The sequence below is a fragment of the Carettochelys insculpta genome, chromosome 4, assembly GCF_033958435.1.
Source record: "Carettochelys insculpta isolate YL-2023 chromosome 4, ASM3395843v1, whole genome shotgun sequence".
Lineage (NCBI taxonomy): Eukaryota > Metazoa > Chordata > Testudines > Carettochelyidae > Carettochelys > Carettochelys insculpta.
The window spans coordinates 30,790,973-30,814,170 of record NC_134140.1 but is presented as its reverse complement, the minus strand read 5'-3'; the positions used below and the strand labels follow the sequence as shown (position 1 = coordinate 30,814,170).

The 23,198-nt window shown below is 40.8% G+C and overlaps 2 protein-coding genes across 5 annotated transcripts in view; one reads left to right on the top strand and one right to left on the bottom strand.

Moving 5' to 3' along the window:
• LCORL (ligand dependent nuclear receptor corepressor like) overlaps nucleotides 1–9,470 on the top strand; it is a 156,644-nt gene extending 147,174 nt beyond the window's left edge. The window contains exon 7 of one of the 2 annotated variants that reach the window (XM_074992547.1): nucleotides 8,587–9,470. In XM_074992547.1, coding sequence (XP_074848648.1) covers nucleotides 8,587–8,770 — 184 coding nt within the window. In that variant the 3' untranslated portion in view covers nucleotides 8,771–9,470. The remainder of the gene's footprint in view (nucleotides 1–8,586) is intronic. The other variant, XM_074992541.1, reaches the window with a different exon arrangement.
• A 5,147-nt stretch (nucleotides 9,471–14,617) lies between these two features.
• Nucleotides 14,618–23,198, bottom strand: part of NCAPG (non-SMC condensin I complex subunit G) — a 42,530-nt gene continuing 33,949 nt past the window's right edge. For 2 of the 3 annotated variants that reach the window (XM_074991753.1, XM_074991754.1), the window contains exons 17-22: nucleotides 22,328–22,502; nucleotides 21,774–21,935; nucleotides 18,640–18,784; nucleotides 17,529–17,621; nucleotides 15,838–15,916; nucleotides 14,618–14,956 (exon numbers count right to left, since the gene is read on the bottom strand). In XM_074991753.1, coding sequence (XP_074847854.1) covers nucleotides 14,830–14,956; nucleotides 15,838–15,916; nucleotides 17,529–17,621; nucleotides 18,640–18,784; nucleotides 21,774–21,935; nucleotides 22,328–22,502 — 781 coding nt within the window. In that variant the 3' untranslated portion in view covers nucleotides 14,618–14,829. The remainder of the gene's footprint in view (nucleotides 14,957–15,837; nucleotides 15,917–17,528; nucleotides 17,622–18,639; nucleotides 18,785–21,773; nucleotides 21,936–22,327; nucleotides 22,503–23,198) is intronic. The other variant, XM_074991755.1, reaches the window with a different exon arrangement.

Below are 23,198 nucleotides of genomic sequence, written 5' to 3'. Positions count from 1 at the left end.
CCAAAACATTCCCTAATGACACCTCAATCTGGGATGGTTCCTCCTAAAAACGAATGGCTCAGATTTGGGAATCTTCCTCACATCTTCATCTGTGAAAACCTCGATGGAAAGACTTCATTTAGTTGCTCTGCAAAGGGCTTATTGTCCTAGAGCACTCTTTTAAACATTTTGATCGTCCAACAGCCTTCCCACTTCTGATATACTTTGTATTTTGTACCCTGGCATTAATATGTCCCATTGATGACTCTCATCCCACCAAGCTTCTGTGGTGCCTATTATATCAATATCCTGCGCCGATATAAGGCACTCTTGTTGACCCACCTTACTATTTAAACTTTTAGTGTTTGTATATAAGCATTTTAAAATCTTCTCACGTTTTAATCTGTCTGCCAATACAAGATGTGATTGAATGGGACTCTCTCGTTTGACTGTTCCTCATCAGAGCTTAGCCTTATTTTTATCATCTTCCATTTTCTCCTCCTTACTAGGACATAAAAAATCTCCATTAATAGATACTCCCATAAGAGATCTCTTTGGCCGATCCATGTGCTCCTCTGTATCCATTGTCTTTCCCCTTTGTTTAAAAAAATGCTCTATAAACTTTTTAAGTGACAGCAATCTGTTTCCATTTTGGTTTAGGTGGGGCCCATCCTTCCTGTGTAAGCTTCCCTCTTCCAAAAAGGGAAGACGTGCGGCTGCGAGGCGCGTCAATTTCGAAGTGTCGCGGCCTCCCACATGCTAATGAAGCACTGAATATGCATTTCAGCGCTTCATTAGTAAACTTCGAAATGGCCATTTGCATGGCCATTTCGAAGTTTGGGGCTAGTGTAGACACGGCCAGTGTGTGGGACTGGAGGCATTTCAGAGAACATTACCATGGAGGTCCTGGACTTAAATCTCTTACCCTTTCCCTCTATTATGGGTAACCACAACAGTTACATTTTTCCAGTTCCTGTTGACACTGGCAGAGGGAGCTAGATTCTATCCCAACTCACCCATAATCAGTGGAATTGTTTACAAATGTCCAATTGCAGACTGTGTCAGACAAAAGGGCTAAGGGTATGCTGACTAGGCTATGTCTACGCTACAGCCCTTACTTATCTGTATGACCACAGTTCTGCTGCTAGAAAGTCATCTGTGCATCTGCTTTGTGCTGCCAGGAGAGAAGACTCCCATCGGCCTAATTAAACCATCACAAAATCAGCGATGGATATATCAGCTGGAGTTGCTCTACTGCTGAGAGCGCTCTCTGAATCAGCGCTTTTGTCAGTGAAACTTATGTCAGTTAGGGGGTATTTTTCCGCATCTCTGATTGACAAGTTGTGCCAGAAAAGTTCAAGTGTAGACAAAGCCTCATAATGAGTTTGCACAGCTGACAGTGAGGGGAAAAAAGTTACTTGTGAACTGGTCAGATTTGGAAGTCGTTGGAAAACGAATCAGGTAACTGTACAATGCCATTTTTAGTCAGTTGCACAGTATAACTTCCCTATAATGTAACTGATGGTCTTTTCATGATAAATGCCTCGGACTGTTCTACTCGAAGGGGTGAATTGCAGAGTGACATTTGACCCAACAATTCTGTGAATAACTATCCAGAAGTCCTCAGTGCTCTATTTTCCATACTGTAGGTGCCACTTCGTCTGCTTTTCCTGAGGAATGCTGTTCATAACCACTAAGAAGTAAGAACATTTGAGGGCCTTGTTTTCTGGTCCCTCTGCCTCCCAGACCTGGTCAAATTCCTTGGGCACTGCAACCACATAGTGCTTTTCTTGGGGCTTATGGTAAAACTGTGTGATTTAACCTTTTGAATTCTACTAATGTTTGTTTTGTTTGCTTTAGGTCATAAATGGCTGATTGTCATTACAGGTTTTTAATTATAGACCTTACAAGCAGAGGCAGGAGTGAGCATGATAGGGTAATTGTACTCCAAGAATATTTGAAATCTTTTTAAGTTGTTAACATGGGAATATTTTAGTTCGAGAAAATCCTATTATAATCGAGAGATCAAAAATATTAATGCCCCTACAGCTGGAGAGTAGGGATTGGTTTGGTGCAGCACAGTTTGAAAGGAGGATAACCGGCTTTTTTATTTTTAAGTCATTTCATTGTAGGTTTTTGTTGCAACACTTTGTGCATCTGTCCCACAAAAGCTTCACCACCTAATAAATTATTTTGTTAGTCGTTAAAGTGCTACCAGACTGCCTTTTTGTTTTGATGAAATATTTTAGATATTTGCAGAGTCCAGTTTTTACTTGCTTCTTTTCATAGGGGCTCTTAATCTTGTGGACTGTCTTTGCTTATAGAATTTGCAAGCAGGGCTGCTGAGTACCCCATGTCCCCAATTCTAATATCATTTAATGGAAGTACCCAAGTTTAAAAATACCCACATATTTTCAAGATGAATGCATCTATTACCTAGTCCCTAATGTGTACTACTACTGTACCTAAAACTGAGACATTGCAGTAGTACTAAACATTCTGCATCAGAACAAGAAACTTACTCTTCCTACACGCTAGTTTAAACTCAGCAAATTGCTAGTAGTTTTGCTATAAGACAAAATGTTTTATTGTGGGTAAGGAAGCAGTTATCTACTGTTTGCCTGAACTTGCTGAAGTGAACCATATCTTTCCTTAGGTGGGGTTGTCTCCACTTGTGAATAGAAAACTGAGTGTTCACTTGCAGAGCTGACTTCAAATCATCCCTCTTTGGCGACAAAGTTTGAGCAGTCCTGGACCTAGCAGGCTGCTTGGAACATGGAAATTGGTGAGCTCAGGGACTTGGTAAATGCCACAGCCATCTGTGTAGAACAGCAACTCATAAAGAGACCTCAGGAGGTCATCGAGTCCAGCCCCTGCCCAAAAGCAGAATCAACCCGAACTAAATCATCCCAGCCAGGACTTTGTCAAGCCAGGAGTTAAAAACACCTAGGGAAGGAGATTCCACCATCTCTCTAGGTAATGCATTCCAGTGCTTCACCACCTTCCCAGTGAAATAGTTTTTCCTAATATCCAACCTCAGTCTCCTCCAGTGTAACTTGAGACTATTGCTCCTTGTTCTGCCATTCATCACTACTGAGAACAACCTGTCTGTCCTCTTTAGAGCTCCGTCCTGTACTTGAGTATTGGCTCGCCTGTACTTGAGTACTCCCGCTTTCCCACCAAAGTATACAATGTTGTGGTTCTAGAAGCTGCTGCTGAGGCTTTTCTTGTGGTGACTGGTGCTTATCGCTCGTTGGGGAACGTTGGGCTTGTCAGTACGTAGTGCAGAAGAGCAAATAAATTAAAGTTGACTGGGTTCAGCAAGCAAATGATTTCTGATTTTCCATTGAGTTGGTTGGATCACCCTGGCCAAACTATATAACTGCCAGGCTTTGAATTTGGAGCACCTCGGGAGGGATTTCATTTGTGTTGGGAAAGCAAGAGCACCTCACTCTCATAAACAGACCAGTAACTGACTTCACTGGAAGTGGAGAAAACAGTCAGCCCACTCTCAGGCTGTGGCCACACTACCCTCTCCTTTTGGAGGGGACATGGTAATGAGCCACTTTGGCATATGTTAATGAGGTGCTGCTATGAATATGCAGCACCTCATTAGCATAATGGCAGTCACATGTGCTTTGAAAGTGCCTGTTTCAAAACGCACACCCCCCATGTAACCGAGAGCCTTTCAAAATGAGCTCCCTGATTTCTAAAGCCCCTTCTTCCTAAAATGAAGCATGTGCGACTGCCATTATGCTACTATTATGCTAATATTCATAGCAGTACCTTGTTAGCATCTGCCGAAGTGTCTCATTATCATACCCTCTCCAAAAGGAGGGGTTAGTGTGGCCACAGCCTTAGGGTCATGGTATAATCTTCAGCTCTGCTTTCTCCATCCAAAGTTGTTGGTGTGGAAACATAAAACACAACAGTTGTATAGATGAGACATGGAACACGAGTTTAAAACCTGAGTAGCACTGTATATACTCAGTTGTGCTTGAACAAAACATTTTGAAAAGATAGTAGCCTTAGCAGAAAGCCAGTTGGCTTTTAGCTCAAACTGCAGAGGTCCCTGCACTAAGCTCCAGAGGTCCCACATGTGAGTCCACCTGTTGGCGGTTACATAATCACAGTAATATTTAGGAAAGAATTCTACCACTGTTGTGGTCATCAAATATAATTCAAAATATTTCAAATAAATATATCAATAATTAGGTTGTTTTGGTTTTTAAAATGTGCAATGTTTCGTTGGTGCAGAAGTTCTCTGGTGCTGCATCAGTAGCTATAAGTCAGTCAATGTGAGCAGTGGAGCTAAAGGTAGATGATGAAGATACCAGTTAAAAAGCAGTGATAGTAGAGCTAGAGGAAGAAATCACTTCCCTGGAGTTATACTACATAGCAAGCTTCAGCTGCTTCTCAGCTCCTTGGTTTCTAGAAAATTTCTGTTCCTCCTGAGCAGAAGGGTACAGGACTAGACACCTAGCAAGGTTCACACTCTCTCTCTCTCATTCTGTGTGCGTGTGTGTGTGTGTGTGTGTGTGTGTGTGTGTGTTACGGAAAAACTGATTTAGTGCAGGATGAAATAGCTAGAGCAGGGGTCAGCAACCTTTTGGCGGTGGAGTGCCAAAACAGGACCTTTTGACCTCTCTGTATAGTCCAAGTGCCAGTAATACTTTGTCACTAAAGCTATGTATACACTGCAGCAATCTTTCGGCAGAAGTTACTGGACTGACTGCTCTGTTTGAAGGGGGTAGGAAGTGAGAGGACTCACCCATCCCTCTGTGCTCCCCAGCTGAATGGGGGGAGGAGGAGTGAGACTAAGCGCCCTCCATGTGCCTCTGAAAAGCAGCTTGCATGCCAATTGTTGTGCACTTGCCAAGGGTTGTTGACATCTGAGCTGGAAAGATACTCCCAGGTTGCTTTGAATCGGGCAAATCACAAGCTTTAACATGGGTCACCCACATGGCAGCTGGGTGCCGTCATAACCAGGCTTCCTACTGCTGTGGCTGTTTTTTTAACAAAACAGAAACTTTCAAAAGACCTGGTTTAGAATGAAAAAAAAATCAACACTGAACTTTCAGCAAAAAGTACCTGGAAATGTTATCTTCCAGGTACTTGAGCAAGAAATACTAATTAGCATATGCTTGACTAATCTCCATATTGTTTTCATATTATTTCATTAAAAGCCCATCTTTTTCATCAGTTTCCTCCAAAAGCTTCTTTGTTGACCCAGCAATACAACAATACAGGCAGTGCCTCTGCACTGGAGAAATAAAAATAGCTCATCTGGATATACTGCCAGGCAAATTGGTGATAAATAGCTCTTTTTTTTTTCATTTGTCAGCACACAAATATTTTTATTTTTTCATTGTTGTGGAAATTTGGCAGTTTCAGTCCCTGGTGCTACATAAGGGATGTAAGCTTTCCTCTGAATGAAAGAGTTGCCTGGGCTAGTGAGTTAAGACCAGAATTTAGTTGTAAAAACTTGATTCTGACAGCACATCCTAGTCGTTTCTGACTTTCATTTTCTATCTGTAAGGGGATAGCCTTTGATTATGTCTTAGCTGGGGCTGTTCTGAGATTACTTGATAAACGAGTACAAGTCCTTGAAACTGGAAGGGACTCAACGAGCGAAATATTGGTTGTAGAAATTTGGTTTTGAAATGTTACATTTGAGTTGAAGTACAAGCGACAGTCCTTATCTTTAGAAAAATGCGCCAGATACTTGTGTACTAGAGACTACTAAGCTGTGGCCCCACTTGGCCAAAATTTCAAAATGGCCATGCAAATGGCCATTTGGAACATTACTAATGAGGCGCTGAATTGCATATTCAGCACCTCATTAGCATTAGGACACTTCTGGCCACAGCGCTTCAAAAGCGCTGCTTTTGAACCCTTGTGGCTCGGCGCGGCTACACAGGGGGTCCTTTTCAAAAGGACCGCACACATTTCAAAATCCCCTTATTCCTCTCGGCAATCCCCTTAATAGTAATCTTCAAAATGCCCATTTCAAAGTTTTGGGCGAGTGTAGCCACAGCCTGATGTTCTCACTACAGGCATGGAATGGGTAGATTGGCTTACCACCATCATTGGGTATATCTCATTTTGGCTGCGTCTATATTAGCACCCCCCCCCCTTTCAAAAGGGGGATGCTAATGAGGCACTTTGAAAAGGACCCCGTGTAGACGAGCTGCAGGTGATTGAAAGCAGCACTTTCCAAGTGCCGTGGATGCCATTATGCTAATGAGGTGCTGCATATGATGCACTGCAATGAATTAGCATATCCCAACGTCTCTCATTAGCATCCCCCTTCCAAAAGGGGGGTGCTAGTGTAGACATAGCCTTTATGTAAAGAATATATTCTTTTAGTTAAAGCCTATTTACTACAGCAGAAATCTGCTACTGCACTGCATCTGACAAAGTGGGTCTTTGCCCACGAAAGCTTACGCTCCAAAAAATCTGTTATTTTATAAACTGCCACAGGCCTCTTGTTGTTTTTGCAGATACAGACAAACATGCCTTCTGCCACTTTATCTATGGCACCTGCCCAGTGCTAGTTCAAAGAAACAGCCATGTGTTAACCTCCAAAAGCCATAGGTTAAGGCCACTGCAAAGATGACTTTTCTAATGTTGCTTTGGGTAATTTTATATACTACTTCATATGCCCTTGACCTGTTGCCGTCAGCGAGGGGTGGGGGAGGGCATTTCAGACTCGTTTGCCCAAACTACAAGAGAACCCCTCTCATGAGAGCAGGGAATGCTGCATCACTTCCCCTGCTACCCAAATCCTCTTTCCACACCCTGTGGAAGTTTATCCCTGTGAAAGGGTTAGAGGAATTATGAGTTTCTCCCCATGCAACACCGTGCAAAGGCTTCAAGCTCTGGTAAAGAGGTTCTTGGTCACAGACTCTTGGCTCAGTTGCAGTTGTTGAAGCCTCCAATGCACTCCTCCTCCCTTCCCAAGCATTATATCATTTTTTTTAAGATGGGGGGGGGGAGGGCGGCAAGAAGACAAAGTTGGAGCAGAACAAATGAATGCAACAAAGAAGGAAAGACAAAATGTGAAAACAAAGCAATAGGGAAAGTGTTCACATATAGCCTAAAGGAACACAAGTGGGGGATTATAATGAGGTAGCTGTCACTGGGTCTAACCCAGGTTTTCCCTGCCTTTGGAAAACCTGGGTTAGAACCAGTGACAGCTACCTCATTATAATCCCCCACCTTGTCACCAGGAAAAAAAATTCAACCCTGTATTTGCAATAATTTCCTCAGGCTAACCACGCCACCAGGTAGTGTTTTATGGCCTGTTAAAGGAAAGTATAAAAACTAGTGGCATGCTGCTGTGGAGATTTAGAGCCACTTCAAAATAGACATTCATGTTAAGGCTAGACACAGCCTCTCTGATCTTAGCAGAGCATAGCATTTCACCCACTGATTCCTGTAGCGAGCCCATGACGTTTGTTGAACTATAGCACTAAAAAAAAAGCTGGTCGGTTATCTAAGATCTCAGTTGATGGTGAAATCTCCACCTGCCTAGGTAAATTTCAGTAATGAGGGTTTAATCTACAGCTTATTTCCAGTCAATTGGTTCTACCTTCAGCAGCTAGCTATTGGAATGCTGTGCCTTTGTCAACCTACACTTAGGTTGGGTCTACTAGCCGCACAGCACACTACCTTGCACTGATGAGGGTTTCTTATTGAAAGAATTGTGTACTGGTGCCTGATTTGTGTGCCTGGTAGATGGTCTCTTTCAAAGGATCAAAATAAAACGAAAAAGCCTCCCAGAGAATTGGTAGTATATCCATCCTTAGCGTCCCCATTGTAAATGCAACCTGGCAGCATGTCTAGCACCACTGCAGCACGAAACACCAATTGTGAGAGCAGCTGATGAGTTGCGCTAATTTGAATAGCCGCTAATGGACCAATGCTAAATTTAAAGTACGAGCCTGCTTGTGGTAAGGGTCTGTATGATTAGGACTTGAAATGGGGCTCATGTTTGAATTAGAACTAATTTTACTGGCTACCTCTATACTAGTGATTTTTTGTCAACAAAAGCCACAGAGCAGCTACGTTGTGTTTTCTTGACAAACTCAGCCCTTCTGCCAAAGTTCTGCCTCTCCAGGCTGAGGACTAACACCTTTGTCAACAGTTTAACAAAAAAGCCTTGTAGACACTGGACGTCCCTCTGTCGACAGACGGGGCTTCCAGTTCACCAGGCAGCCCTGTTTGGTGAGCTTCCAGCCAGCCATTCTGTTGAGAGAGCAGCTGGACAGTCTGGCCCCCGTCACTGGCACAAATTGATTTTTTCAATCCCCTTTTGTGTGTGGACGTGCTGTCAACATAAGTTTTAGTGGAAGATCTCTTCTGACAGTAACTTCTGTCAGCGGATCACTGTACCGTAGACATAGCCATTGTGAGGAAAACCCTAAGTTTTCCTACATATTTTGCAGAGGCCCAGCGGTTTGCCATTCCCAGTTGGTATTTCTAAGTGTACTTAAGCTAGCAAAAAAGAAAAAAAAAAAAAAATCCTTCCCTCTTGGCTCATGTTGAGGTGTTTGGTTTGGATGCAAAATACACTAAAGAGCTTTATCTCCTTTTCCCATCCAGCCTGATCCAAGTGAAGGCCTCAGAGAAGCAGAATTTCTTTGACATGAACACAGCAACTCAACCTTTGAAGTCAGTAAAGAAGTGCCTTAATCAGCCCACTGAGTGGAATCTGAATTTTGCAGCAGTATCTCTTGCCACCTGTAACGTTTTTAACCAAAATCTCAAAACTGCTGAGAACAAGTAGATTGCAGTTATTCTTGCACTATTATTTTGTACATTGTTTTTCTTCTGCTGAATAATAAGCATTTGTTACATTGATCTTGAAATGATCTTGTGATTCAGCTTTATATTAAAATCATTAGCATTATTCATTTTGATGTACTCTTTGTATGTTTTTTACATGAAGGTTTGCATTTTACCATTATGAAATTTTGCAGTACAAATATCAGATGTTTTCCTTTTAATAGTGTTTCATGACTGGGGGGTGGGGTTGGGGTCTTTTAAATTTAATTATATAATTGTCCCAGTTTATTTTTTGTGCACAAAAGTTAATATATTTTGTGACATTGCTCACCAACTGTGTAAAGATTTATGGCAATGACTGAAAATTCTGTAATAGATGTAGACTGGCTACCTCGAAGCAAAGCAGTAAAAAGAGAAGGCAAAATATCAAAAATCTCATTCATAAATGTTGAAAATTTACAGATTGGGTTGCACAGTATGTTTCTCTATTCCACTGGATTGAGGGTGAGGTTTATTTTCTGTTATTCTGAGAACTTGTGTCAATGTTTTAAAACTGTAGTCTAAAACAAAGGTCACCTGTGTAGGTGAAATCTCTTAAAAGATTGTCATTCAAACAACCTGTATCTGCACTTTTTTATGTTTCTGGTAAGTGGTCTATTTTGTTTCTCTCAGTTTGCCTGTCACCAATTAAAATGGATGTAAATGCACTCTGTTAATTGCTTTATTATATTTTAGAAATTTACTTCAACAGCATACCTCTTACATCTGCTTAAACGTTTCCATTACCAAGTAGACATATTTAATCAAACTTAAAACAGCCTCAGCTATGGTTATTTGACATGTCTAATGAAGTGTATTGATAGTAGTGTGCTGTTACATTAGTTATTTTGAAGAAACCTATACTGCATATTTCCAATTTATATGTACTTATTTTATGGACAGAGGAACAATTCCTTCACTGTGTTATACAGACTTGCTAAAATACAGCCAAGAGAATTAATAGCTGGAAGAAGTGTCCTTTAAGGACAGTAACCTATTTATAAGCTTCAGTCAAGTGTCCTGCTTGTCACTTGAAAATACAAAACTAGATGTATTTAAAAAGCGAAGATGAAGTTATTCCTCCCAGGGCTTAGTTGTAGCTACAATTCAATACTTGTTATGTTTTAGCCAGATTTTCTAGCAGAACTCAGCTTTATAGAAGTTCACAGAGAACTACTCAAGTCACTATGATGTTAAACAGTGACAAATAAGGAAGGCTACAGCTACATCAAGTGACCCAAGTTGCGCCACACTGGCAGGAGAGCTTCTCTGCTGGCATAGCTGCACATCTTGGCAAAATGAATTTATTATGTAACTGCACCACGGAATGTGTAGACAAGCCCCTACAACTATGAAATCTCTTCCCCCTCATCCGCCAATAGAGAGCAGTGACAACAGAGGCTCCCTGTCCAAAGAGGCTTCTATGTCTCAACCATATAATGACTCAAGACACCTGGTCTCCTTAGGCGTTAACTTCCTGGACCTTTGGTTATTGACACTGACCTTAAGGAAGGGCAATCTCCCAGTATAACAAATGGCCAGCAGCTGACATGGGCAAGCAGAGGAGCACACACAGGTCGTACATTGTACAATTTTAAAAAATCAATGAGGGGTCCTGTGGTACCTTATAGGCTAACAAATGTATGAGCATAAGCTTTCATGGGCAAAGACCCACTTCGTCAGATGCACGAAAGCTTATGCTCATACTTTTGTTAGCCTATAAGGTGCCACAGGACCCCTCGTTGCTTTTGCAGATTCAGACTAACATGGCTACCCCTCTGATACTGTACAATGTTAGTCATCCCTCAGTTTCTCACTGGGGTGACCCATAAGGCAGCATTGACTCAGCAGGGCATAGAAACAACCTTGCCATAGTCCATAGGGAAAATAGTTTGATTTACTTACAGGGCTTTTGTTTCTGTGCTTGCTTAGCTTTGGTATTTCTTGTCAGAAAGCTAAGTAGAAGAAAGCATTTTGTTTTGAACGTGGAGGGCTCTCACGACAAAGTAAGAGACCTTAAGATAGATTCTGCCGGGGTAAAGAGCAGACCCCTGTGGTGATGTACTCGCAGCAACCTGTATAGCTATGCAGAAAGATTGTGACCTTTTGCATCAATTGCGGCTTATCGAGTTCATTCCAAGACATAATTGCAGGAAATAAGGTATACAGAATTTTTCTTGTTTAAACAAAGTATCTCTTTCACCCTGAAACCATACTGTTTCAGCAATCACCAGTGTATTACGTCAAGCCACACTAAGAGGTATTAAGATACTTCAAAGCAGATAAAGCCACATCCAGCATCTGCCCTATCTTCTCTAAATGAGACTTTCAGACCTTCTAAAGTGTACATGTTTAACCTCAATGCCAAGGATTGTTTTTTAAGGGTAGTTAGCCAGGGGCTGGGTAGGAAAAAGGATCATATCACACCCTCTCCTAACAGACCTATTTTGTCCTTTGCTAAAAACAGTTAGGGCACATCTTCAAGCTTGATAAACAGGCAACAATTGATCCAGCAGGAGTCAAATTTATGTGGGCTAGGATAGACGTGACAAATCAACTGCCAAAAACTTTCCCATCAACTCTGGTACTCCACCAAGAGTACCCAATTAATGAGCATGTCAGAGTTTGATATACAGCTGTGAAAATACCATGGTAAATAGACAGAAGTACGTCGACTTCAGATAGCTGAACTTGTGTAACTTAAGCCAACCACCCACAGCAGTTTAGACAAGGCCCTAAGTTTTATAAATCACCCATGTACAGTAAACTTTCATATCCAGTATTCTATCATCTGGAATGCTCAAATAACCAGCATTGTAACCGTAAGTACATTTTAGTTTACATTTAGTTACATTTTCCTTAAGTACAGTATACTGAAAGTAAAAACAACTAAAAGCAGCAAATACAGTGTAAATTTACAGTATACAATACTACGGGTGGTGAATAAAGTACTCTGCATACATTGTTGTTTCTTAATCTCTAATTTTCTTTTTAATTTGAGTGCTAGGCATACCAGTCTATCCAGAATAGTTGACTATCCAGCAATTTCGCAGTGCCAGGGCTGCTGGATATGAAAGAGGCTACTGTATTTCTTTATCAAGTTCTGTACTGCATGGGAAAACCTACCAGTATTCCTGGGGGAGGGGGGGATTTGAAAGAATTGTGGCACAAAAAGTAGATGTTCACATAGTGATTCTGACAAATTGCCAGTATGATCTATGAGGAACTCTACTTATTATTTTATATCCAGATCACATTTCAAATGTCTAAGAAAAGGGATAAAATGTTGCATCAAAGAAAGATTTACATGTTTTCAACAAAAGTAGCACGGAACACTAACCAAGTGCCACAGAGCCAACACAAAAAAAAAGTGTCAACACTTGAAAGATACACAAAGCAGCAATGGCATCAGATCTACGTTGCTTGTGTACTGCAAGCAAATTCCATAATCCTATGTTTATTGCCTACAGTTGCAGGGAAGGTTTGTATAGCAAGTTCCTTCCCCTTCTTCTTCCCCTCTTTTTCTGAGAAGCAGAGGAAATGTGATTGGGAACATATTACAGTAAACTCCGATATCTGGCATCCATGGGACTGGGAAGTTACCGGATAATCAAAACTTCTAGGTAACAGAGTTCAGTACTCAGGCTGGGTAGGAGTGCAGAGGAACCTGCCATCTACACTCTCACGCAGCACAGAGGGATGCAGGGCTCCAAGTGGAAATCCCCCACCCTCATGAGAGGCAGGGCTATATACAAACACCAGCGCTGGCTCCATGCCCTTTTCTTCCTGGCTCTGTGCTCAGTTGTAGGACAGGCATGAACCTGGCAGAAGGAAGGTTTGCAGCTGCCATCTCTCAACCCAGGGCTCTGCAAAACCCTCCAAGGTAGAGCCCCACAGCAGAGAAGAAAGGGGGTGACACTGCAGGGGGAGCTGCAGCTGGCTCCACAGTAGGTTCCCACCCCCCAGCCCCAGCTCCCAGCTTTACCCTTTAAGCACGGATTCACAACTTATGGGTCACAAATAGATTTAAGGGTGGTCAGCAGCTCAGAGCTTCATGTGGCTCTTAAAGGAGCCATTTGCAGCTCCTTAATACTGCCACATTCAACAGCTGTATCAACAGAGATGCAATTATGCATTACAAAGCTTCCCCACCTTTGATATTCGTAGTCATCCCAGGGAAGCCACTTAAGACTCCTGCAGTAAGTAGTTTTTGCCCCTCATGGACCCCCCCTTCTGTTCTATGTTGTCAATTTGTCAGTTTTCACTTTTTGTTTGAATCTCCCTCACCCAAGTGTGACCCCCTGCTCCTAAGTGACCCCCCCAGCACACCAACCCCGCCCCCCCCAGCTTCTGAGTGTGCTGTTTAAGCTGGAGGAATGAGATGGGAGCAGTTTGGGGTTGAGGGTTTTTCCCCCACCACAACTCAGATCAACTATAATAAAAATATCTATAATGAACTGTTTTTATTAATATATTTTCCCTTTTTCTATGAAATAACTACTGTGAATATATAACATGAAAATTAACTAGTTACAGCACTGCCCCCCACCCTTACCCTCTAGCTTTTTGAATTGCTTTGGATCACTAAGTCTTACTGAATTGTCAAAAAAGGGTCCCTGTCTGGGAAAGGTTGGGAACCACTGCCTTTAAGAGCAGGCAGCTCCCTGCAGAGTCCACACCAGAAGCAGGCAGCGTCAGGTTCAGAGGAGAGAAGAGTGCCTGTTATCTATTTATATTGTTAGCTAACTACATGATTAACGGGGCTACATTAAGCATGTCTTTTTAGTTTCTTTAAGGAACAGGATGCCAATATGTGAGGTTTGTCAGTTACCCTCTAAATGTCCCTCTAGGAGAGCCACTTCCAACTAAACCACTGAGGTTTTATTGCTGCCAGCTTGTTACAATGTAGCTTGTAGCTGATGCCAGGGGACAAGGATGGAAAGAACACAGGAGTTACAACAGTTGTTTGAGAGTGCTGGTTACTCAAATACTAGTTAAACAAGAGGTTACTGTAAAATAGGTATTTGCTCAAAAAGTTATGAACATTTTCCTAATACACAGATGTATGTTCACGCATACAATCCAGTTTTCTACATAAGACCCTCTGAAAAGCTATAACTGGAGACAGGTTTGGGATCTTCTGACTAGATGGAAGTGCGGCTGTATGCAACTCTGAAGAGAATGCCATTAATCAAATTTCATAGTATTTTAATTTGGTTGACTTTTACTTCTTCCTTATTAACCCTTATTTCTACCATACTCATCTGTGTTTTAGCAGCATCTAGCATAATGCTGTCCTTGTCCATAATTAAGGCTACAAAGTGCTAAATAATACAGATAATTTGTTATTTTGATGCTTCTTTGAAACCAATATTAGATTTTATATAAAAGGGATAAAATAAGCAAAATGTTTGCTTCCATTCCCCTGAGTTAAACTACATATCTTCAATTTTAATATCAGACATCTCCTGTAGATGCAACTTGCTGTGCAGTTACTGGTCATGCTAAAGATTCCTTCTACTCTTTAAACTGGAAACTTAAAGCAACCTGCCCCCTGCCTCCTCTCACACACTTGCAATATTGACAAACCCATTATGAGAATAAGCACATTAAGATGTACTGCTTTCAAGTACATCCACAACATGACACACTAGTAACTGTAAATTAACACCAAAAACAACAGCTTCAATAGCCAAAATGTAATTCTCATTACTGCAAATAAAAAACTTAAATCTTCAGGATGTAGAGTGCTGTTTTGTTAAGGTGCTTTACGAAGAGACGACTAAAACTCACAAATAAAGTTTTAGAAATACTTTATACTTATTACACAAATAGAAAATATGCATTTAACTAGGGAGCGATTATCAAAGTAAACACTAATTTAAAATACTGCAGCATTCCTGGGAACTTTGTTTTTACAATTGTAGAAAGATTAATAAAACAGGATTGACAGTAAAAAAAGCTTTTTTTTTTTTAAGTTGTGAAAAGCTGGCTTTCATGAAGGACATCTCTCTCTCATCTTCACTCATCTGCTTCTTTATTCAGAAGCTTTGAGAGATTCATTCGAGTTTTCTCAAGTGCTGCTGTTTTTGCTTGTCTTGAAGGTCTTGAACTTGGCAATGTAACTGACTCTGGAACTTCATCACCACTAAGCAAAAGCCAAAAAAAAACAAAAAACAAAAAAAAAAACAAAGCAAATTTAATGTAAATGCACTGCCTCGATATCACTGAATAAAACTACATTTTTTTTTATTGCAGACACTGCTCTGGATATAGGTTCTAAGTTACATACATATATCAGAAAATGTGTCTACCCTAAAGGGGTTACCAAAAGTTAGTGGTTAACGTGTGGAAAGCAGGAAGATTTGGTTTCAGGGACTATCAACGTAAAACATGTTGTTTAGACAAATTAAAGGGCCTGATCATATTGCAGTTAATGGATTATGTGCTTGTCCATAAGACGATGTGGGTCCACAGTCACCGATAAAATAATACGGTGAAATGCACGGCATCCAATTATTTATAGCCAAATGCTGGTTTCTAAAATTTACCTATTTCCCAATTAAAAAACTGAAGAATAGCAACAAGATAGTAGCATTTAGCGTAGCAGAGGTAACATCGCAAACCCTTCCCTAAATCAGTTACACAATAACAAAACTGAAAGATACAATGGAAAAGATTTAATGCAGATTGGATTTCTTACCTTTGAGTCTTCACTATTAAAGAAATTGCTTTGTTTCCTTGAAAAGAAAAAACTACCTTTTCTTAACCAAGATATATGAAGGAGAAGACCAAATGTTTAGTGACAACTTTTAACGACTAATTTGTATTACCCTGGCTGAGAGATATGGGATTCACACTGCAGTATACACAGGTAACATGTAGTTTAATCTTCTTTGCTCAGAACATCCAATTTTTAAAAAGGAAAGTCATATGGATGAAAGGGTCAAAATTAAGTTTGCATGCTAGAAATAAGGAAGTAAGAGCAGCAGGAAGTATACTGTGTACTCATTATGCAGAACTGTTTACCTTTCATTGTCAGACACTAACGTTTTACGATTTCTTCTTCTGTTCACAGACCTAGTCTCTGGATTTACTTTTCTTTGCCCTAAAACACAAGGACAAAGTTCCTTTTGTTTGAACAACTTTCACCTCCCTAGTGGCTTTTCATTTCTTCAGTACTATATTCCCTGAAAAAAAAATTCCCTTGCCACACGTTGGCAATTACTTGCCCCAGTGACTCAATCTTTCCAGACTACGTACTCCTTTCAGGAGTCTGATTTGTCTTGTGTACTACGAAGGAACACTTTGTCTAAAAACTACTTGCTTATAAAAATACAAGAGTGTCTCAACACTATCATTGAAAAACTCTACTTTCTCATTTTTACCATATACATTAAATCAATTGGAATATAAATATTGTACTTAAATTTCAAGGTATACTACACAGAACAATATAAACAAGTATGAAAATTTAGTTTACACTGATTTCACTAGTGCTTTTATATAGCCAGTTGTAAAATTAGGCAAAAATATATAGAGGAGTTGATGCACTCACTGGAAGACTCTGCATATCCCTGGGGGAACATGTTCCCCTGGCTGAGAACCACAGACATAGAACACAGGACCTTGACTATTGAAGACTAATAAACCAGGAAGAAAAACACATACCCACACCCACACACTATTAAAATGCCTCTTTTGTTTACTCACAATATTTAGTGGGCTCCATCAATTAGACTATAATAAAAACAATTAGGAAGCCAGTGTCTCACTAATTGTCAGAACCAAAAATGACCGAACAGTCTTTGCCATCTCATCTCCATGCCAAATATTTAGACTGGATAAGTAGAGTGTGTCAATACCTTTTCAGACAGTACTGTCAAGTGACCTAGGGCCAGAGAATGTGGAAGTTGTGGCATTTCTCTCCTGGCTTTCTTATTTCCAAGGTCACAGCTCAGCTTTTGCATCTTACTTCAAACCACAGACTTTCTACTCTCCTTATACTGTTCTAGTGTGTCATAAAATACGTTAATCCATCCCCTTACTTCATTCAACTGGTGAAAAAGTATCTAAAACCAGCTAATATTTTCTCCTCTTCTTTCCCAACTTTTTAAATGTCTATTTAATCATTCAAAGATTTTAAGTCAGAAGTCTAATGATACAACAATTTGCAGTAACATACAATGCAATTTGTTTTTGACAATGTTATTAAAACACAGTAAGTATAAGCAGAAGTTTCCTTTCATAAACCTCAGTTCCAACTTTTTACATACAACTTGACACTGCTTCATTCTGCGTAAAAGTAACCACATAAATATTTTAGAAGAACTTTCTAGTTTGCGCAACAAAGCATTCTGAAAGCCCAAAGTGAGAGACATTTCTTATCATGAATAACTTGAAATGGAATTGAAATTTAAAAGGTTTTCATTAAAATGACAAGTCTCAAGCTGGCAGCAACCATATTATTTAAAAAAAGATTGCATTCATGACACCAGCAGTATTTTCTACTTTTGGACTACCACACTATTTGAAAATGACTTTGAAGTCAAGGTTGTTATAGCAATAAGAACTGTTTCATTTTTTAAAGTCTTTAAAAGGTTTTAACACAAATTATGCTACAAACACAGACATTTTTGTGGCAGTACCTTATATGGCTTACTTTGATTTTAAAAAATAGCTGTTACTATTAAGCCACAAAAAATTATGTCAGCTCATACCTCTGTTTGCTTTGCTTCTTGTTGATTTCGGTTTTGTAGTTGTATTATCTTTCCATTCATTAACAGGAGTTTGATCAGTTTCTTTATTCTTTTCTGTGTAACAGAACACTGTGTCAGGCCAACCACAACAAATGTGATCTTTAGACACCAATGCTGAAAAAAAAAAAAACTACACAAACCTCTGCTATCATTTTAATAACTTTTTTTCCATTTTAATTAAGAAAAAATGGGAGCAAACATTAGAAATCATTGCAAAGTGCAGTTTTCCTTATCAGTGATGCTCAAAATTTCCAGTCACACCCCCACTTAGCAGTAATCGAACATGTCTGTCCCCATAGTCCCTGTATAGACAAGGTTTCCTCAGCAGCATAGCTTGGACTGAAGGCACAGCAATGGTGGGGAAGTAGTTAGGGCTAGAGGTGGAGTTGGTCTGTGAGAGGAGAGGAGCTGCAACTAGGGTCAGAGCTGGGCTGACAGGCAAAGCTGGTCTGGGGTCATAGCACTCTTTTTTTGTACAGGCTGTCAAAAGCACCACAAACACCTAGAAGTTCTTGTGTCTCCCGCTGAGGACGTGCACTGCACAATTTGAGAAGCACTCCTTTACAGGCTGCAAGAGCTCTGCATGCAAAACAACGCACTGAAACGCAGATTCTCCATTCCTCTTTTTGAGAATTTCACATTGGAAAAATGTATTATTAGCCAGAAGCAAGCACAGGCTGCTATCCCACAGCTGAGAGAACAGGAGGCGGACAGGGAGAAAAAGCAGGCGGAGGAGAGACGTTTCACAGCCTAAACAAAGCTACCAACTCTCTCAGTAATAAATATGCAAAGATGAAAACAGCTGAAATGGTTATACGTATTTTGTGGTGCATCTCTGAATTCAATTTGTTTTAAACTATCACCTCACTGAACTACAACTGCTGGAGCTTAGAACACTTAAATGATCGAGTTCAGGCCATGAAGTAAGCCAGTAATTATGCAGCAAAAAGGAAGTCCACTTAAGATGGCTGTTTAGCTATTTAGATAAGAAACAGATCAATATCACCTCCCAACTGCACCCCTATTCGGGGACTCATTTACCCTTCTGTTAGCCATACTTTCATTACATTACCCTCCTCATTTGGATTAACATGCTCAGATGTTGTGGTGCCAGTTTCCTGTTCTACTTCAGATTGTTCTTTGTCTATATCATTTCCTTTGCTTAAATTTATCTTGAGTTTTTCAATCGCTCTTTGACACGACTTATCTTTCACCACCTGTGGTAGAAATGTTTCATATTAATATTGCTTAATTCTGCAACACCTTCATTTCAACATACTGTCTAAAATGGGCATATCCACAAAACACTGGTATTTCTGTATCTGAGAATCATGCACCTTTCACCATACTAATCCAAATAATACAAGTTGCACCTCTCTGGTCTGGTGTGGTTGGAACTGAGGAAATTTGCTAGACCAGGGAGGTCCAGGCAGCACCCCACTCCCAGGACTGCTACAGCCCCAGCCTTCAACCTCCATCTCCAGCCCCAGCTCACCCCACATTGACATTCACGGAGTGGGGTGACCTCTGGCACCAGTCCCAGATCGGTTGACAGCCACCACTGCAATCACAGACCAGTTTGCAGACCCTCAGAGGCCTCAGCCCAATACTCTCTTGTCCTGGAATATCCAGGGCCCTACTGGACCACGGATGTTGCCAGACAAGAGAGTACCAGATTTGAGAGGTGCAAATGGTACCACATTTTGCACAGAGACAAAACACTAACACAAAAGGTGAATTTTTTAGGAAACAAGGTAGATCAATTTAAAACCCAAGCAGGTTATGTAGCCATTCAGATCAAGAATAAAAACAATTCCATCACCAACATTAATCCTTTGTTCATTTGAGAATTAGTGGCCAAAAGAAAAGGAAGATTATTAATCAATAACCTGAATTCTTCAAGGTGAATCCCTGAACATTCACTTTACCAGGAGGTGTATCTGTAGTGCAGCAAGCTACCAGAACCTCTGAAAGCAATGCCAGTTAGGGTCCCTGAACATTTCTGTATACAATGTAACAGCCTGGACATCTTGAATCCTGTCACAGCTCTGTGATCATATGAGAGCTCCAATCTAAAATTCCCAATTTATTTGGCAAAATCTACAATGTATAAGATACTAAGAGTATAAAGGTTTTGTGCTATTAAGACCTAGTAAAGGTTCCAGATCTACAGATGATCTATGCGGAAGGAACTGAGACAGTTGAAAATCTATCCTCTTTTATATCCTCAGCTTTGGAACGTACGGGCTGTGGCCACACTAGCCCCTTCTTTCAGAGGGGCTATGGTAATGTGACACTTTGGAATATGCTAATGAGGCACCACCATGAATATGCAGCACCTCATTAGCATAACGGCCCCCGTGTGCGCTTCAAAATGCACGCCACCCATGTAGCCGGGGGCCTCTTGAAATGACCCCCCTGATTTTGAAAGCCCCTACTTCCCAAAACCAGGTGGGAATAAGGGGCTTTTGAAATCAGGGGCAACACATGGGTGTTGCGTGTTTCAAAACTGGCAGTTTCGAAGTGTGAGAGGCCACCATTATGCTAATGAGCTGTTGCATATTCCTGGCAGTGCCTCATTAGCATATTCCAAAGTGCCACATTACCACAGCCCCTTTGATATGAGCGGCTAACGTGGCCACAACCACAGAGTTGTTGGGGGTAGGAAGAAATGAAGGTATCTAACTGAGCAAAGAGAAGGCTCCATCACTCTGTTACACTATGATTTAAGCAAGGGGCTGACTCACCTGCCATTGGGTCAAATAAAGTGAACAGTAACAGACTATGGCAGTCCCTTTCTTTCAGGATAGGCTTATTTTTCAAAATCCAAACATTCCAACTCAAATAAAAACAGGCTCTGATGTCTAGCCCCTCCTAATCCTCTTCCTCAAAAGGTTTCTGCCACGGCCCACACAGCAGGTATCCACAGACAGATCTTCCGCCTAACTGGTGCAGAGAGCTCCTTCCCTACCATTCCATGATCATGGCCTTCTGGAGAAGATGTCCTGCTTGCTACCCTTTAAGCCCAGAGGTCACCTAGGTCCTCAGATACAACCAAACCCTTTTCCTGAAAGGTTGTTGGTTAGTAACAAGTGAGGCTAAGTCTACAAACCTTAAAAGGTCCATCTCACCCCATGACACACAGATAATAACGCAGTAGTCCTCAGGCCATTCAAAAAAGGAAAACAGTTCTCATTGCTTGGTATAAGTGCCTGAAATGAACTCTGTTGTTGCAGTAAGAGTATTTCATTTTTATGCCACAGTAAACATGAAAACAGTAATTTCTTACTATACTTGCCAAAGTATGCTTAACCTATACTTAGAATTAAAAATACCAAGACCATTACAGCTTGCCTGAAATCAACCAAGGGGAATCAGATCAGCAGCCAAAGCTCTGATGACATCAGCACATGCAAAGTTATTACCCTCCACTCTTTCACACACAGACCTCAGCAACATTCTCAAAAAGAGTCCATAGGCTCCACATTGACTTCAGGACAGAGTTCAAAATTGGCACTACTATGAAATGCGGATATGGACTTATCCTTGTGTCCCTCACAACTCTTCTACATGTATAGCACTGTACTCTTCTCTCACCAACACAATCTGACCATGGTTAATGAGAGTTTTCTCTATTTCTTTAGCCTTCTGTGGCAGCTTTCCAATACTGCTCCATCTCAGCTCACATCAGATTCTTTCCCCACAACCTAAGAGACCTAATGCTAAGCGTGCAGGTAAGCATTTAGCAGCGTAAGGAGTGAACAAACAAACCCTCCAACTCCACATTTAGGTGCAAATATTGTGATTTGACTAAAAGCAGTAGGTATTCTATAGTTCAAGATGTAAAGGATTATCTTCAATTTCTTTACATGTCATAACATAAGCTGCATACATCTACCATCAAACTTACTATGACAACATGAAAAAACTTGGCATGTTGCTTTAATTTATTTCACTGGCTGAAGTAGTTCAATGTATTTTAACACAGTTTATAATGATCTCAGCCCACAGATTAGCTCAATTTTAATTAGGTTTGTTTAAAATATAAATACCCTGATTAAAAAACAAAAATTTCTATCCTGATTAGTATTATAATTCTTTGTTAAATAACTAAAAAATAAACTATGGAATACTACTAGGATGCTGAATTTTTAGCTATTAAAGAAGGTACCAGAGCTATTTTACACTGTTTATATAACTACCTACCTCAAGAATCTTGTCAAGTAGAACCAGAAGATCTTTTGTGAAATCTTTACTGAGTTCTAAGGAGCTCAAGGCTTTTGCATAAATACGAACGTCTGGTACTGATGGGTCTACCAGGATCTCATTGCAAATTTTCATGGCTAAGCTGTCATGCACTGTCAAATCCTGGAAAAATAAGAGTAAGCTGGTTGAAAATTATTTACATGAAAAGACAGTGAAATGTGCCCGATGTAAATGTCCAGTCGGCTATGTTAAATGCCAAAAAGTTAATCAAAAAGCAGCATGTGCACAATATACGTACATGTGAACGCACTCATACAGGAAGGAGCAAACAGCTGCTGGTAAATTAGGTACAGTGATACTGCTTTAGCCACATAAGAAGACAGCATGTGCTAGAGAGATATCACATGGGACGGTCTGTCCTTCTTTTAAGGAGATACTCCCAGGGAGACAAAGAAGGAGAAATCTTCAGAATGCTAGTAATGGCTGGGTTGTTGGGTTGCTATCTCTAGCTACAAACATCAAAGTAGAATGCTTATCAGATGTAATCCACATACCTGGTAATCCTGAGACTTTTTGGCCTGAGGATTCAGTCCACTGGGTCTTGTCAGGTCCACTAATAATTCAGAAACATTAGCAATATCTACTTCGGCCAAAGGTGAAGATGCAGGAGCATTAAACAGTGTTTGCAGAGTTGGAAGAAAAGCTTGCTCAAAACACTCCTGATTAGTCCTGTTGGGCAGGGGGGGAAGGAAAGGAAAGTCGCATCAGCTCTCAACTAACCTAATGTTTTGACAGCCCTCAGGAGGCCCAGACCTTCCAACCCCAAACTAAGGATTGGGGCTCATTGTAGACCAGGAATCCAGTCCGATGGGTGAGCAAGGCGGCAATGAACCAGTTTAAGATCAGCTGATGTATCCACCTGTCCTTTCTTCGTCTACTGGTCTCAGAAGAATCTAGTTTGAAACTCTCCAAAGTGCGTGGGGGACAGAAGGGCCATGGCTACACTAGCCTCCACTTTTGAAAGGAGATGCTAATGAGCCATTTCAGCATATGCTAATGAGGCACTGCCACGAATATGCAGCTGCTCATTAGCATAATGGTGTCCACGCGCATTTCGAGAGTGCTGCTTTCTAAACACATGCCACAAGTGTAGACAGGGGCCTTTCAAAAGGACCCACTGGATTTCAAAAGCCCCTTCCTCCCATTTGGTTTTGGGAAGAAGGAGCTTTCAAAATCCAGGGGTCCTTTCGAAAGGCCCCGTCTACATCGGTGGTGTGCATTTAGAAAGCAACTTTCGAAACATGTGTGGCCACCATTATGCTAATGAGGAGCTGCATATTCATGGCAGTGCCTCATTAGCATCTGCTGAAGTGGCTCATTAGCATCTCCTTTCAAAAGGCTGGGGGGGGGCGGGGGGGTGCTAGT